This window comes from Gavialis gangeticus, unplaced genomic scaffold (assembly GCF_001723915.1).
Source record: "Gavialis gangeticus isolate Ggan-Ray unplaced genomic scaffold, GavGan_comp1, whole genome shotgun sequence".
Lineage (NCBI taxonomy): Eukaryota > Metazoa > Chordata > Crocodylia > Gavialidae > Gavialis > Gavialis gangeticus.
Genome location: NW_017728996.1, coordinates 863848 through 878508, shown reverse-complemented (window position 1 = coordinate 878508; position 14661 = coordinate 863848). Strand labels below are relative to the sequence as shown.

General features: G+C 43.2%; 1 protein-coding gene across 2 annotated transcripts in view; it reads right to left on the bottom strand.

The window, feature by feature from the left end:
* Positions 1-1769: 1769 nt before the first annotated feature.
* BLM (Bloom syndrome RecQ like helicase) overlaps positions 1770-14661 on the bottom strand; it is a 33224-nt gene continuing 20332 nt past the window's right edge. For both annotated transcript variants that reach the window (XM_019503871.1, XM_019503872.1), the window contains exons 13-22: positions 13689-13795; positions 13094-13254; positions 11448-11643; positions 10801-10991; positions 9127-9274; positions 7811-8010; positions 6350-6542; positions 5034-5156; positions 3444-3648; positions 1770-2114 (exon numbers count right to left, since the gene is read on the bottom strand). In XM_019503871.1, coding sequence (XP_019359416.1) covers positions 1940-2114; positions 3444-3648; positions 5034-5156; positions 6350-6542; positions 7811-8010; positions 9127-9274; positions 10801-10991; positions 11448-11643; positions 13094-13254; positions 13689-13795 — 1699 coding nt within the window. In that variant the 3' untranslated portion in view covers positions 1770-1939. The remainder of the gene's footprint in view (positions 2115-3443; positions 3649-5033; positions 5157-6349; positions 6543-7810; positions 8011-9126; positions 9275-10800; positions 10992-11447; positions 11644-13093; positions 13255-13688; positions 13796-14661) is intronic.

Here is a 14661-nt window from a genome sequence, read left to right as displayed (position 1 = left end):
GCCTCACGGCCTTCCCAGGCCCGCGGCATCTCGGCTACGCGGTCCCGCCTCCTCCTCACCGGCTTCCCTCCCCCCGGCGCGGAGGGGACGGGGCCGAGGGGCGCCGGCGCTTCCGCCTGCACACGAGCGAGCGGGATGACCCCCAAAGTAGAGTGACTGCGAAGCAGCCGGGTCCGAAGGGACTGAATGCGAACCCTTCCTACCACAGGGAGCAAAGCTGAACGGACCGAACTGGATTCAGATCTGTCCCGCATCAAGGCCTTAGGAAGGATCCGAATCCGATTCAGTTCATTCAGACCCGCTCTTTTGAATCCGCTGCTCGCGGTGCGTGGAGATCCCAGGAGGAATCTGAAGGCCCATCAGCCAATGGCTGAGATGCTGATGGTCCGAGCATGGGACCCCGCAACAAGCGTCCTGTGCCCCTGCCGCATGTCCTGCCAGGAAGAGGAGCCCCTCACAGCATCTGACACCATCAGGGGGTCACAAGTCAGCTGCTTGCAAAGAACTTTTTTCCAGCAATTGCATCGGTCTAATAAGAGACCACCACATTGACCCAAAAAGCCTTGCCCGACTTTATCCGTGCACTGCATTTAACTTTGTGGGATGCAGGTACCAAACACACAGGTCCCCGAGTCTCCTGCTGGGTCTCACCCAGAAGCATTCAAGCTAATTGGTCAAAACAGGTAGTGAAGGAATGATTTAGTTATGGGCTGAGTCCCCTCATAACAAGATCTTCAATGGCGTGGTCTTTACTCCAGCAGACAAAAGGAAAAGGTTAGAGTCCTAGACAAATCCAAGCTAAAAATAATATCCACGTGACCAGCAGTGAAAATTATTAACCATCGGCACAACCTGTTGGCACGTAGTATTTTCCATCGTTGAGTCTTTGGGATGAAAAGACAAGCTGTAAAGTTTAGCCAGAAGTTACAGGTTTGACAAACTTCTCTCATGTATTTCAGGGGTTCAGACTAGATCATTGCAGTAGTCTCTCCTGGCCTTGAAAGCCTACAAAACAGTCTATAAAAGTATAGCTTTGTACATTCATGTATCAAGTGGGCACGTGGCCCCTGAGCTCTGGACAGCACAGGCTACAGACCACCTGCAAAGGCAAGACGACACTCGTGTGCCCTTCTTTTCAAGGCTGGTCTGTCACAGACCACAGCAGCCTTGCAGCTTTGGCATAAGTTCTGTATGTGGGCTTCAGATTCCCCAGGCAGGCCCAGGTCTACGACTATCAAACACAGAACTGAATTAAGCTCGTGTCTAAAACCATGAGAAAGTCATCTGAATACTTATGCGTTGTCCAGAAATGGTTCTGAGATCAGTAAAGTACTTTCTGAGCTACTGAAAGGACTGACAGTGGAGAATGGAGGCAGCTAGAAGCGGTACCTCTTATTAGCATGGTCAGTGTTATTCCTGACTTTTGAGCCCGAAAGCTTGCAGAAAAAGATATTTTTTTCGCAATTTCCCAGTGGGTCTAATAAAAGGTATCATTTCTGAAACGAGTTCTAGATTTTTGCATTTCTTTGTCTCAGACCAACATGGCTACCAAATATGTCCCTGATTCCTGACTCCAAGCACCTTTTCTAGCAAGGGGTTTTGAGCTCGTTGCCAGAAAAGCACACTCCAAACATAGCTGTCAAAGAATTAGGGCCGTTTTGCAATAATTAATCCCAAGAAAACACTCAGGCTTCTATTCCTAATCAAAATGAGCAGGCTCTCCTATGCGATCAATATTTAGCATGGAGAAAAAAAAAGTATAGAAGTTCTGAATGAATGTAGGTCATTAAAAACATTTATTTAAACATTACCTTTTGGATTTGGAAAACAAAATGTACAGATATATGCAGACATTAAATAGTTTCAAAACCAGATAACAGTTAGTACAAGACAGGCTGAACACACAGAGAGGTAGTTATATACAGTTTCATTCTAGCAGTTATAATAATGAATATGAAGGTTTAAGGAACTGTCTATTTTGAGGCTTCGGTGGTGCCATAATCCCCAGTTTCCTACTGAGTCCTGGCGCTGCTGTCATCCCATATGTTGATGAGCTGTAACTAGGTGCAGCTGAGGCTTTGGAGTTGAATGTCTTTTTGTATTTGCTGTAACCCCTAGGAATTTAAAGAGAGAGAAAAACCTTTTTAGTACATCAGCGTGATACCAACCAACATCAATCCCTATATTTTCTTTCATTTAGAACAGAAGTGTTAAACCTATAGCCAACTTACCAAATTCATCCTAGGCAACTGGCCTACATGTCACTGTCTTTTTAAACACTGTGGATTTATTTTTCTAGTTTCTTTTTAAGGGGAAAAAGTAATAATAATAATAATAATAATAATATTACTACTACTATTACTATTATTATTAAAATCTACAACTTTTCCCCTTTGTCATGCATCATCCAGGTCTGAACTATAAATCCTGGACAGACTACTATCGCTTATGCTACAGCAGTAGCTATGTTAACAGACAGCAAAAAAGGTTCATCTGAAAGGCAAGATGGACGTTTCAGTCCTGGAGGCTGGAGCAAAGCCTGGCTTACCCAGGATCTCTGTATGCCTAGGAGCTGGAAAGGCTCATCGCATGTGGTGAAACCAGGGGGAGAGGGCCAAGGACTAGCAGACTGCTGGGGCCACACGCTGCGATTACAGCCAGATGGAGAAGAGCCTGCCCAATTTCTGCCCCATGTGGTATGACCAAAGTAGAGCTATGAACCCGCTGGGGACCCATACAGAGTTTGGAAAGCCTGCCTTTCTGCCCCCTCCAAAAATCAAGCAACTGAACAGGAGGCAGATTCCAGAGAGAAGGCACGGAAGCATATTTAGAACATTTTTTCCTTATCTGAAAATATTTCTTATGTAATTAGTTGTCATCTTTTCAGTCCTTGGCTCTTTCAGTTTGCTGTCATTCTATGGGATGGGTCGCTTCTAAGCCTGCCACCTCCTTAACTTAACTAAAATGGCACTTGTGTACAGAGCATACATGAGGAAGTAAGGCGAGAAATGTCTTACTTCAAACCCCTTCCAACTGTTTTCCACTTAAAACACATCCCTTCCTGGATTCTTTAAGAGCAAGGAGATTACTGTGACTCAAGCTCATTTGCTTTGCGTTCCACCCTCTAAACCCTTCACAAACATTGAAGTGAGAGGCGCTCCTCACACCTGTACAAGAATCATTCACTTCTGGAGCCACTGGGGTTAGCCAGTTTCTGCAGTGTGCCCAGCACCACTGTACAGTAATAAACAATCAAGGAAGTAACAAGTCCAACCATGCAGTGGGTTCAATAAAAGATATCACACCCCCTAAAAGTCCTTGCCTCTTGAAGAAACAAATCCATACTTCCAAATCCATGCTTTTCATGCTGCTCTCCCCATCCACTTTCCTACTAACTTTGGTTTCATTTCAGAAACATTGCAAACAGCAACAAAACGACATACCCCTTTGAATAAGACTGTTGACCACCACCCTGGCTTGTTTTTTTCTTCTTGGCTTGTTTGAAGGGTGGAAACCTTTTCCTCCTCTTTCCTTTGTTTGTCCTGTTGTTAAAATAGCTTGAAGTTGTGCCCGTTTCTTCTGACTCCTCATCGCTCTCAAGCATTCCTGCACTCCCAGGCCCTTTGCCTGCAGTTGCATAATCTTCTTCTACGAATGGACATTGGGTATAAAAACAACACAACTGAATTATATTGGCTAACACAAAAAGCTCATAACCTTGGGCTAAAATACTACCAGCAAGCAATGACATTTTGTGCAAAGTGGCTGAAAACTCTGCACTGCCTTCATGAGAGTGATGCTCAGCACCTTCCCCAGAACCCTTCTTAGGGACCCTTATTCCTGTCGGAGAACAGCCTAAGTGCAGCTCCAGATCAGCCGAACATGAAGAAGTAACATCCAACCCCTTTTTCTCCGATGAGGTCCTTTTCTACATCGTGCTGGTAATGATGTGGTACACAAGCCTCACTGCTGGCTCTGTGCTACTGCCAGACCCTTCCCTCATCAGCTAAGCAGGGATGGATAGTCACAGTCCACCAATGCTTGTGGCAAAGTTTTAACATCACCCAAGTTAAAGAATCCATGTTTAATACCACCCTTAGCTGAAAACCTCAGCAACGTGACTAAGAGCCCACTCCCAACCAACACTGATTGGAATAAATGCTACACGATGCAGCATCATAAATACCAAAATGATAAATTACGCAGCCAACTTTTTATTCCAAGGGAACTTCCTCATCCCCACCCTCTGCCAGGCATGCACTCACAGCAGCTGTGGCAATTACTTTACTGCTTCTGCTAGTTGAGGACCCACAGCTTCCTCTAGCGAAACTAAAAATACACTTACAATTGCAAGCCCGTGCAGCATTCAGTAGCCGATCTCTGCAAGATTTAGATTTTGTCATTCTGAGGTGGGCTACAGCACAAGGCTCAGAAGAAGTTACCTGATGTACTAGTCGCATGGTGCTAGAATCTGTGGTGTATTTTGTGTGGTTAATTGTATCTGGGTGAGCTCAGAGTGAAATGTTACCATTTTGATTCAGCAGCATTTTGCATCTACATTTTTGGAAGTTATTTGCATGTGAGCACAGCACAAACCAGTGGAGAACTGGACTAGATGTCAGATACCATGAAGTGCACAAGGTAGCTGTTATCTATCAGTCGTTGCAGTATTTGTACATACTGCAATTCTACCCCATAGACAGCTGATGTGAATAGAAAAATGCAGTGCAAAGCACTGAACCCTTAGCCTCCTCTTTATTCCCAGAAAAGTAGCATTCAGTTTTCCTTACTCAAAGTGCCAATCTGAAGCCCAGTTTCTTTAAAGTTAGAATGAATTTTCAACTTCCTAGCCTGGTTAAGGACCTCTATGTGCTCTGCAAATCCATGGAGCTTTCCATTCTATCTTATGTCCGAGTAGGCCATAAATCTGTATGACTTAAACATGGTTGTCTGTTTACGTTAAGTCCATATGTGGAAGATTTTAATCATTAAACCCCCCCACACACACATTTAGATACAAGGGATACTAAAACCTGGCAGTGTCCATTCAGAGTACTTCTGCATGACTTTAATTATTTCAGCGCCATACTTCTCCAGTTTGTCCTCTGTAACACCATCAATCTGAAGCAAAACCTCCATGTCAGAAGACAAAGTTTCTAGATACAAATGTAAAGAAATTGGATTAGATAAAGATTTTGTGCATACATTTTTTTAAATTAAGGAACAATTGTACCTTTAAAATGCAAATTAAACAGAGACTGGAATAAATTAGACAACCAGTTCTCACAAACATATTTTTGGAAACTGTATCAAAAGATAGCTATCAGAACTAGAAGCCAGCATCCACATACTAAACCAACTACACACTGGACCCAAAGAAAAGTCTCTCAAGTCCTTTTTGAAGAGTTTTCAAAGGTTAATGTGCAAAAAGACAATAAATATGCACTGGTGGGCATGATCTTAGGAAGAGATTTGGAGAGAAATCAGGACAAAACATCATCACAGAGCAAGTAGTACACAGGAAATTCACCCACACAGGTATCATAGCACATGTTAGGTCCCCAAGTGGATACAGACATGCCTCCCAGCAGACGAGCACCTCAAGATGACTAGTATAAAACAAACACCAGAAGGCAAGTATTTAGATTGTCCTCATACTATTGCTCCCAAGTCGGGGGGGGGCTGGGGGACAGGACTGGTGAGGAGAGGCTGAGGGAAGTGGGCTGATTTAGTCTGCAGAAACGAAGACCAAGGGGGATTGAATAGCAGCCTTCAGCTCCCTGCAGGGGGGCTGCAAAGAGGATGGAGCTGGACTTCTCAGTGGGAGCAGACGACAGGACAAGGAGCAATGGGCTCAGGCTGCAGTAAGGAAGGTTTAGGCTGGATACTAGGAAAAACTCTCACTAGGTGGGTGGTGAAGCACTGGAACAGGCTACCTAGCGGTTGTGGACTCTCCATGCTTGAGTTTTTAAGGCCCAGCTCAACAAAGGGCTGGCTGGGATGATGTAGCTGGGGCTGGGGCTGGTCCTGCTTTGAGCAGGAGGTTGGACTAGATGGGACCTCCTGAGGTCCCTCCCAGACCTCATGTTCTATGAATTTATGATTCTATAAGTGTGAGGGCCAATCCAGTGATGAGTCCTGTTCTGAACTAGAAGGACTCGTAAAACACAAGATCAAGAGTTTTGCTGTACCAGTGATTCCCACAAAGGGCAGGATTAATCCATGATTTATAGAAACAGCCTGGCTAGCTCAGGATAGAAATTAAGTTTTTCTAATTTCTACTGGAAAAGACTATAATATAATTGCCTTTTCCACAAGGAAGTTCCAAAGAAGGAAAAGTAAAACTTACCTGCTATTCTCTTGAGAGTAGAAGTGTTAAAAATATTGAAATAATGGACATCAAAGATTTTCCCAAGAGTTTTGCACATATCTGTAAGCTCCACAAGGCATTTCTTAACCATTTCTTCCCGTTGTGACATTTTTGTCACTGAAGCCCTTTGCTTTCGGAGACTGCTGGCAGACTCTGTTTCATGAAACTGCACCTGTTAAAATGAAAATAGTTAGTGTACTAACAAGTTATTTGTATCACAACAACCATTAAGGAAACAACTGAGCTGCTGAATAGCAGAAACCTGCCTTTATTAAACAAGACAGGAATAGCTGGAGGAAGGAACATGAAACTGTTTACCTTCAACATTTTGTGTGTCCCCCAACAACAAGAAACCATCTTGCTGGGGTCATCTGACCCCAGCAGTCTTTCCTGCCCAAGTGTAGGGGGGTTGGACCCGATGATCTGTCAGGTCCCTTCCAGCCCCTAACATCTATGAAACTCAAGATTAGGGGTGTCAAACATCTGGCCTGCAGGACTTCATGATCCATATGACCTAGTTTTAGATACAGTCCACAAGGCTTCTTGCTGTGGCTGCCACAGCTCTGCCTTGGTGGCACCAGCACCCACAGTGTTACAGCATTAACCCTCACATGTGGACACAGTGGCTCTGGTAGCCATGACCAGAAGCACCAAAGCCTGGATCTGGCCCACCAACTCCAATGAGTTTGACACCCCTGCTCTGGATGATCTGTTCTGTGAGCTAAAACAACCTTTTCTCACATTTTCAGACTTTCACCAGGGATCCACGCTCTTAGCTCTAACCTGTTGAATCCTGCAGCCCTTTCCTACAAGGGGCTGGGGGTCTGAAACAGAAACAAAATCCCATCCAAACCACAATCAAAAGCAAAGCTAGTTGTGTGTGAGCTAATGCTGAGGCCTGGGTGCTTGAAGGGTTTCTCCTGACCTACACGCTACCTGGTGTGGAGTTGTGGCATCAATAGGCCATAAAGCAGGCTCTGCAACCCCCCGAACTGCAGCTTTCACCAGAGCTCAACACTGGCTGCAAAAGACAAGGGTGACAGAAAGGGCTAGGGCTAAAAAGGGGATGGGCAAAACCCAACCTTTCCCCCGCCTGCCCTAAAACACTCACTCACTCACAGAAACAGTTACTCCTTCCTTTAACCTCTTTCCCACAGTCTAGGCAGACAGACTTTTCTCTCAATTCAACGTCTTCTCTTGCAGGTTGTTGCCTCCCATGTCTCATTTTTAGGTCATGCTAAGCCCCATATCTGCCAGAACATAACCCACCTTTGTACTGAAGTTTGTTGACACGTGCTTCGTTTCTAAACTACCCTGTCGTTCACACTCTGAATTCCAGACAACACTTTTTTTTTTAAATAGAAAAAATGCAACATCAGTGTCATTTTAATACAGAAGCAAGCACTCGGATTCCAAGAAATAGATATATTTGGTACGCGCCTCTAGATACCCATTTAGTACAGCCTGTGCTCGCTCTCCTACAATTACGTATGATACTGCTTGGTCATTCGCAGTGATATACAAATCTTCATCCAGGATCTTGTCCAGCACCAGCTTCCTAAAGAGCCGTTCAGCATTATGTCTTGAGTAGGCAGCTCCCTTCCCAAATATGCCAGTCCGAATCTTTGCACTTTTCACACCTGTGCAGTAAAAGTAACAGAATTGATTTGCCAGAATAAATCAGTACAGCACAAAACTATGGTAGCTTATGAAGCCATTTCCTAGTCTGCTCACATAAAGAGTGTGATGCACAAGAACTTCAATTTAATTATCATATCACACTATATACAGACATATGTCTACCTGACACAATCATGTTAAAAGGGTGGCTTTATTTGTTCCAGAGTGTGTGTCACTTGGACCCCTGGCAGATGTTACACTTAAGATGTGATTAACCAGTTAATCAAGTCTTTAATAGTAACCTGGCCACACATTAATGCAATTAATGGCGCAATAAAACATGGAATAAGCCACAATTACCCAAAATATATAACAGCTTTGTGCACTTTTACATGGGCTTTGGAGGTGGGGATGAGGGCAGTGCCTTAATAAAAGCAGCTCCAAGGACTGCTCTAATTGCAGCACCGCTGCATTTCCTGTATCAGTGTCCTCATACTTAAAAATGGTGGTGGGGGCGCTTGGACTACAGCTCATTCAATGAGCTTTAGTTCATGCACCTTCACTGTCATTTTTAAGCGCAGGGATGTGGATACACGAGATAGGAGGCTGCTGGAGCAGGGCAACTGCCATACTCCAGCAAACTCGATTAATAGTCTGCTCCAATGTGCTGGAATTGGAGCAACCCTGGTGCTCGTGTAGAGGCGCCTTTTGTGGCTGGTTCCCCTCATCTCTTAAACTGCACATGTGGCCAGGCATCAGCTGATTTGGGCTCCCAGCCTTAGGGGTGCATTGCAGCCCCCAACTCCAATGCAGTCCCAAGGGTGGGAGCAGGTATCAGTTGACTGGCTTGCTACTTAACAGTCCAGGGGGAGCCTGGGATTATGATCCTGGGCTTCTCCTGCACCAGTAATATGGAGTCTCCTGCCATGTACATGCAGCACAATAGAAAGCATGACTTGGGATCACACAACAGATCCCACAGCACCTTTCACTGAATGTCTTCCAGGGGCCTTGGCTTAGGGGAAGGATAGTTTTGTTTCTTTATTTCATTTCAAGCTACTGCCCAGGCCTTAGAAATATAGCTGGGATTTGACCCTCAACAAACATTTAGCACTTGTTCAAAGAACAGAACTTACCCAAGAAAATGTCAGTCATCATGTTCAATGTATACCTCCCAGAACCTCCGTTTCCTGCACTTCTTCTTCCTCCTCTCTGTCCACAGTGCTCCTGAACAAATCTTACAATACTTTTCACATCATCCGTCACATTTCTGGATTTATAATCCTGTAAGGATATATTTATTTTTATTTTTAATAGGCGTTTATTTCCACCACAACGAATTCCAACTCACTACTGACAACTTTGTTTTTCATTAGTGGGTTCTTTCAATGTGGAGTTCATTTTGATCTATACACAGAAGCAGTTATTGCTTATTTACTATGTTTGTAATGTTATAGCATCACCATGGGAATTCTGGATTACTTAACGATCCTTTGAAAATGCAAAACAAATAAGATTTTACAGCTTTTTACAGTTCCACAAAATTAATGCAATCGATTTAATAAGCTATGCACTCAAACTATAAATAATACAATTTAAGTACTTTGTTAATTGAAATCAGTTATTTTTAAAAGATCCCAGAAATAAATATAGAGCTTTTAAAATTAATGAGTGGTAGATGCCTCAATTTTAAAACATGGAGAGCAAGCTACGGCTTTGTTTTTACTGATGCTGAATAATGATTAAAAAACAACAACATCCCTGGTTTAAAAGCTGAGAAGAGCTGGGATAGTGGTCTGAGCACCAGACTGAAGAGCAATACTTCTGTCTGAGTTTCCCTACCTGCAAAATAGGAACAAACTAATTATTAACCTCAAGAGGGCATCAGGGCATTAGTGTCTGAAGTCCTCTAAACCAAAGATATCAAAATCATCTAGTCCTGTGGCACAGATGAGGGTCACAGGGCTACGTCCACAGGCTGGATTGGGCCCTCAGATCGACCTTAGGCCAGATCCAACATGCAAGACCATAATGGTGCAGGTGCAATATGCAGCATGTGCCCCAGACCAGCTCTGCATGCTGCATGCCATGCATGGAGCTGGTGTGGCATGCATTGCACATGGGGCTGGAGCAGCATGCACACTGCAGGCAGTGCAAGGGCCAGTCCACAGTACATGCTCCATGGTGTGTGGGACTAATCAGGTGCAGGTGCTGTGTGCAGCACACGTACTGGCCACAACCCTGGCTGCGTGTAGTGCATGCCAGATCAGCTCCCTATGCTGCATGTGGGGATGGTCTGAGACCCACAGGTAGGTACTGTGGACCAGATCTGGCCTCCAGGCATTATCTTTGACACCCTTGCTCTACAACTCCGTTAAAATGAAACAGCAGGTTTGTTAAAAGAACCTCACATTTTGCAGGGAGGAAAAAAAAATCTCTTGCACTCATTCCAAATAAATCAGTTCTTTGTGCCACCTGGCAGCACAAAGTTGCTTTAAATTTCACGTTCTGTGGCAGCTGCCGGATTGATCCATGGTGAATTCCTGTTGTGTGCTACCATGCCAGTAGATCCTGTGCCATCTAGTCCTGGCTGCAAGGAGTGCTGAGGACATCCTTGCATCTAATCAGTCCCCTGCCAAAAGTTTCTTGAGTACACAAGTAGCTGCTCAGAACACCCCATACCAGAGGACACACAAGGTGCTGTTCAGCATTTCTCTGTCTTCAAGAGTGCAATATTAAGAAGTCTTTCTAAGGTATGTAACCACAAAGGAAGTTTAAGAACTCTCATATACAGAAACTGCAATTTTTACCTTTTTTCTAGAGCAGTTGTCACAAGTTGCTTCTGGATGTTCTTTACAGAAGTTAGGATTAAAACTGGTTTCTCCAAAATAGGCTAAAAGCTGAATTCTTCGACATTCAACTACATTCTCACAGTAATGAACCATACTGTAAAGGTTGTTAAAGTGGGTCTGTTTTGTATGACTGTTCCCATCTCTTTCCACTGAAACAGAATTAGTTACACATCTTCAGTCTTTCTGTATATTACTGTTGATCAAATGTATGCTGCAGTCCTCAAGCAGCCATAGTTAGATAAGATTATTTATCTAAATAAAAACAATGTGTTTTAAGTCCATCAAGACTGACTTAAACTTCCAGATGTTAAGAACAGACAAGATAAAAAGAAAGCCACAAAAGTGTTTTAATTAATTAATAGGAAGGGCTTGGGAATTTAGAATAAGGAAAAACTGATTTTGCGTTTTAATAAAAAACAATGTTAGAATCCCTTAGAATTAGGACAGACCATAAAAGCAAGCTGGAGGAACCCTGAAACCATACTGATGCAGGACAGTATATGGCATGTTGAACATTTTCAAAGGGCAGCCCACCCTATAAATCAGAACAGAACAAAAGCTTATTTTATTGTCACCCTGTGGTGATATGAAGAGTTGCTGCTTACTTAATATTAGCCTTCTCAGCCTAGTTACGTCACTGTAACTATAAAAAAGCAGACAGTGAGAAGTTTCACCATCTCGTCCAGCTCTGCCAGATTCTTGATAGTAGCCTTCAACTGATTTAGGGAGAGATGCGTGGATCACATAGCGTACATCTGGTTTATCAATTCCCATGCCAAAAGCAATTGTTGCACATATGACCTAGAATTAAAAAAGTCATACATTATTATAGCACTGGAAAAGACTGCATAGAGAAGCTGTGGACTCTCTGTCCCTGGAGGTGTTCAAGAGGTTGGATAGCCACTGGTCGGGAATGATCTAGGCGTAGCAACGCCTATGTTCTACTACGGGGATTTCTCAGGCTTCTGGGCTTTGCTGGTTGCTCCCCTCCCTTTCTGCTACATGTGTCAGGGGGTTCTAAAGCCTTCCTCAAAGGCACTGGACATTGGCTGCAGCCCAAAGCTGGGGACTTTGACTGGGCTATGCCAATGCTCCTGCTGGGACCAAACCCAGAGGTTCCTGGCTAGAGGGTCTTGCCCCTCTGCTCAGGGTCAGACTGACATCATATCTGGGATCAGGAAGGAATTTTACCTCATGGTCAAATTGGTATGGACTGGGGGAGAGTCGTCTTCCTCTGTAGCATGGGGCACAGCCTCTACCTGGGATCTCTTGAATATATAGTGGGTGTGTCTATATTAATGCGCCAGTTATGGTGCATTAAGTATAGTACTTGGTTAACCAATGTGCAGCGACTCACGCTACTGGGCAGTAGTCCCAGCACACAAGTTTTTAGTGACACTTACTGTGCAGTAGCCTAATACTACTACGCAGTAGCATATTAGCATGGTTTTTGCCCAGCACCCTACTGCGCAGTGAGCGTCTCGTGTAGATGCGCCCACTGACAACAGTCCATAGAAGCAGGGTGCTGGCTGCCGTAGGTCCCCTGCTTTACTTGTGGCAGGTTCAGGTGTTAGGTCTGTGTTGCGTCAGGGTCAATGGTAGTCTTACATAGAGTTTAGATTATAGATTGTATTGGATGGTTTGGATAGGGATGATTAGTTGGACTGAATGACTTTTAGAGATCCCTTCCAGCCCTATTTCTCTATGATTCTATTATACACTCAGAACTATGCTCATTATTGATGCAATATGTTATAGTACAAAATGTAAAATTAATGCTGGTGCCCTCCAAGAAGAATAAAAAACTAATCTTTATAAACATCAGTTACTTCTTCAGAAAGAAGAGTCTGGTGTTTGAGAGCACATCAGAGTTCTAGTCCTGCTCTCACATGCACTGGCTGTGATTTTGGGCAAATTACTGCTTTCTGCCTCATTTCCTTCATCTCTAGAATTACTTCCTACGTCACAGCAGTATTGCAAGGCTCAAGGCCTTTGCATGTATAAATATTTTACTTTCTTCTTACAAATGTTATTACCAGAGCTTCAAAATGTTCCATGTGAAACAATGCTGACTTTAGCATCTGCCCTTTCTTCTAACTCTGTCCTTAAAACATTATTTAATTTTACAGGTACTTTTGTAAAAGTTGTATACCAACTTTCTCATTTTTCTTTTTTTTTTTTTTTTTTTTATACACAAGTATTCCAGCATATCCTGTGGAAGCTCCATTAACTTTCTCTTGTTTGCTTTTACCTGACAGCCTTCCTGATTAATCCATTTTTTTTGTACAAGATCTCTTTCAGCATCCTGGAGGCCAGCATGATAGGCAAGTGCAGCAAGACCACCATCCTTTAGAATTCTAGCTGTTGAATCACATTCATGCCGTGAAAGGCAATAAACTATTCCAGAGTCATCTGTGAACACAAAGAAAGTTTGTGCTGCGATGTTGGGTTTTCTACTTCCTACGTCATACCAGCTTTGCATTATGAAGAGGTTGCTAAAAATAATAAATGCAATATCTGTTTACAGAGGAAAAGCAACTCTGCCAATAGAAGATATTTTTGTCTGAATATTTTTAACAGAAGCATCCCTTCCATTCGCTTCCTGCTTTTCAAATCCCAGAAGGAAAAAATACTTTAATATGTCCTATCAATTAATCCCAAATCCTTAAATCAATCAATCCCATTATTTTGCCTCCCACGTTTGCTCTTCTCTGTATCCTATGAAAGGTGCAGGAAAATAAAAATGTTTTATGACATTATACTATCTCCCATTGCCTTAAACAAGGATTGCAACTGATATCAATGTGAATGAGCCCACCAAACTGCAAGAAGGCTTCAGTACTTACATGGATGATGCTTTTTGATCCAATCTAAGCAATCCTTTGCCACACTTTTTGGCTTTTTGGGCAATACATCATATTTCAAGTTATGCCTGTTGAAACTCATAGTAAACCTAAAAAAAAAGAAGCCAAACAAAATTACATTTATGCACAGTTTCAGGGCTACAGGTCATAGCTGTATTGGTCTATAGGCAAAAAGAATCAGAACTTGTGGTAGAGGTGATATCTTTTATCACCAGAAGACCATTCCATCACCTTGTGCTCCCATGAAATGTGAAACAACATAACCAGAAGGAAGCATAATTCAACATCCTGCTTGCCATCAGACAACTTCGAGGTAAACAGACTGCTCTATTATCTGAGCCTAATAGGCACAACATGAAACATGAACTTTTAACTATGAAACATGAACTTTTCCAACCAGGAGATCTCACAACACCTTCAGCTCTCCTGTGAAATATGTATTTTCATTTCCACCTAGGAGAAATTTTAAATCTTTGCATTTTCCTGTACCTGAAGAAGGGTGAGTGTGCCTGAAAGCTTGTACATCAAACATTTTTTTTGGCAAATATCTAGTTGGTCTAATGAAAGAGAATTCCAAGAGAAGTGGTGCTGGCTTCTACCCTGGGGGTCTTTAAGAGGAGGCTTGATGTACACCTTGCTGGGGTCGTTTGACCCCAGTACTCTTTCCTGCCATGGCAGGGGGTCAGACTAGATGATCTACTTAGGTCCCTTCCGACCCTAGAAACTATGAAACAAATGAAACTATGAAGATATCACCTCTGCCATGAGGTGACTCCATTTTTGCACAATAACATTTAGAAAAGAGTCTGTTTAATAGGTCTTCAGAGCATAAAGTCAAAGAAGTCACACCTTATTTCACTTTTACACACCTAAACAACATTTTCATACTGTTTGGAAAAAGGATCATCCTGCCCACGTAACCTACTGGAAGCAAGAAGGGTGGGGGGGGGGGACC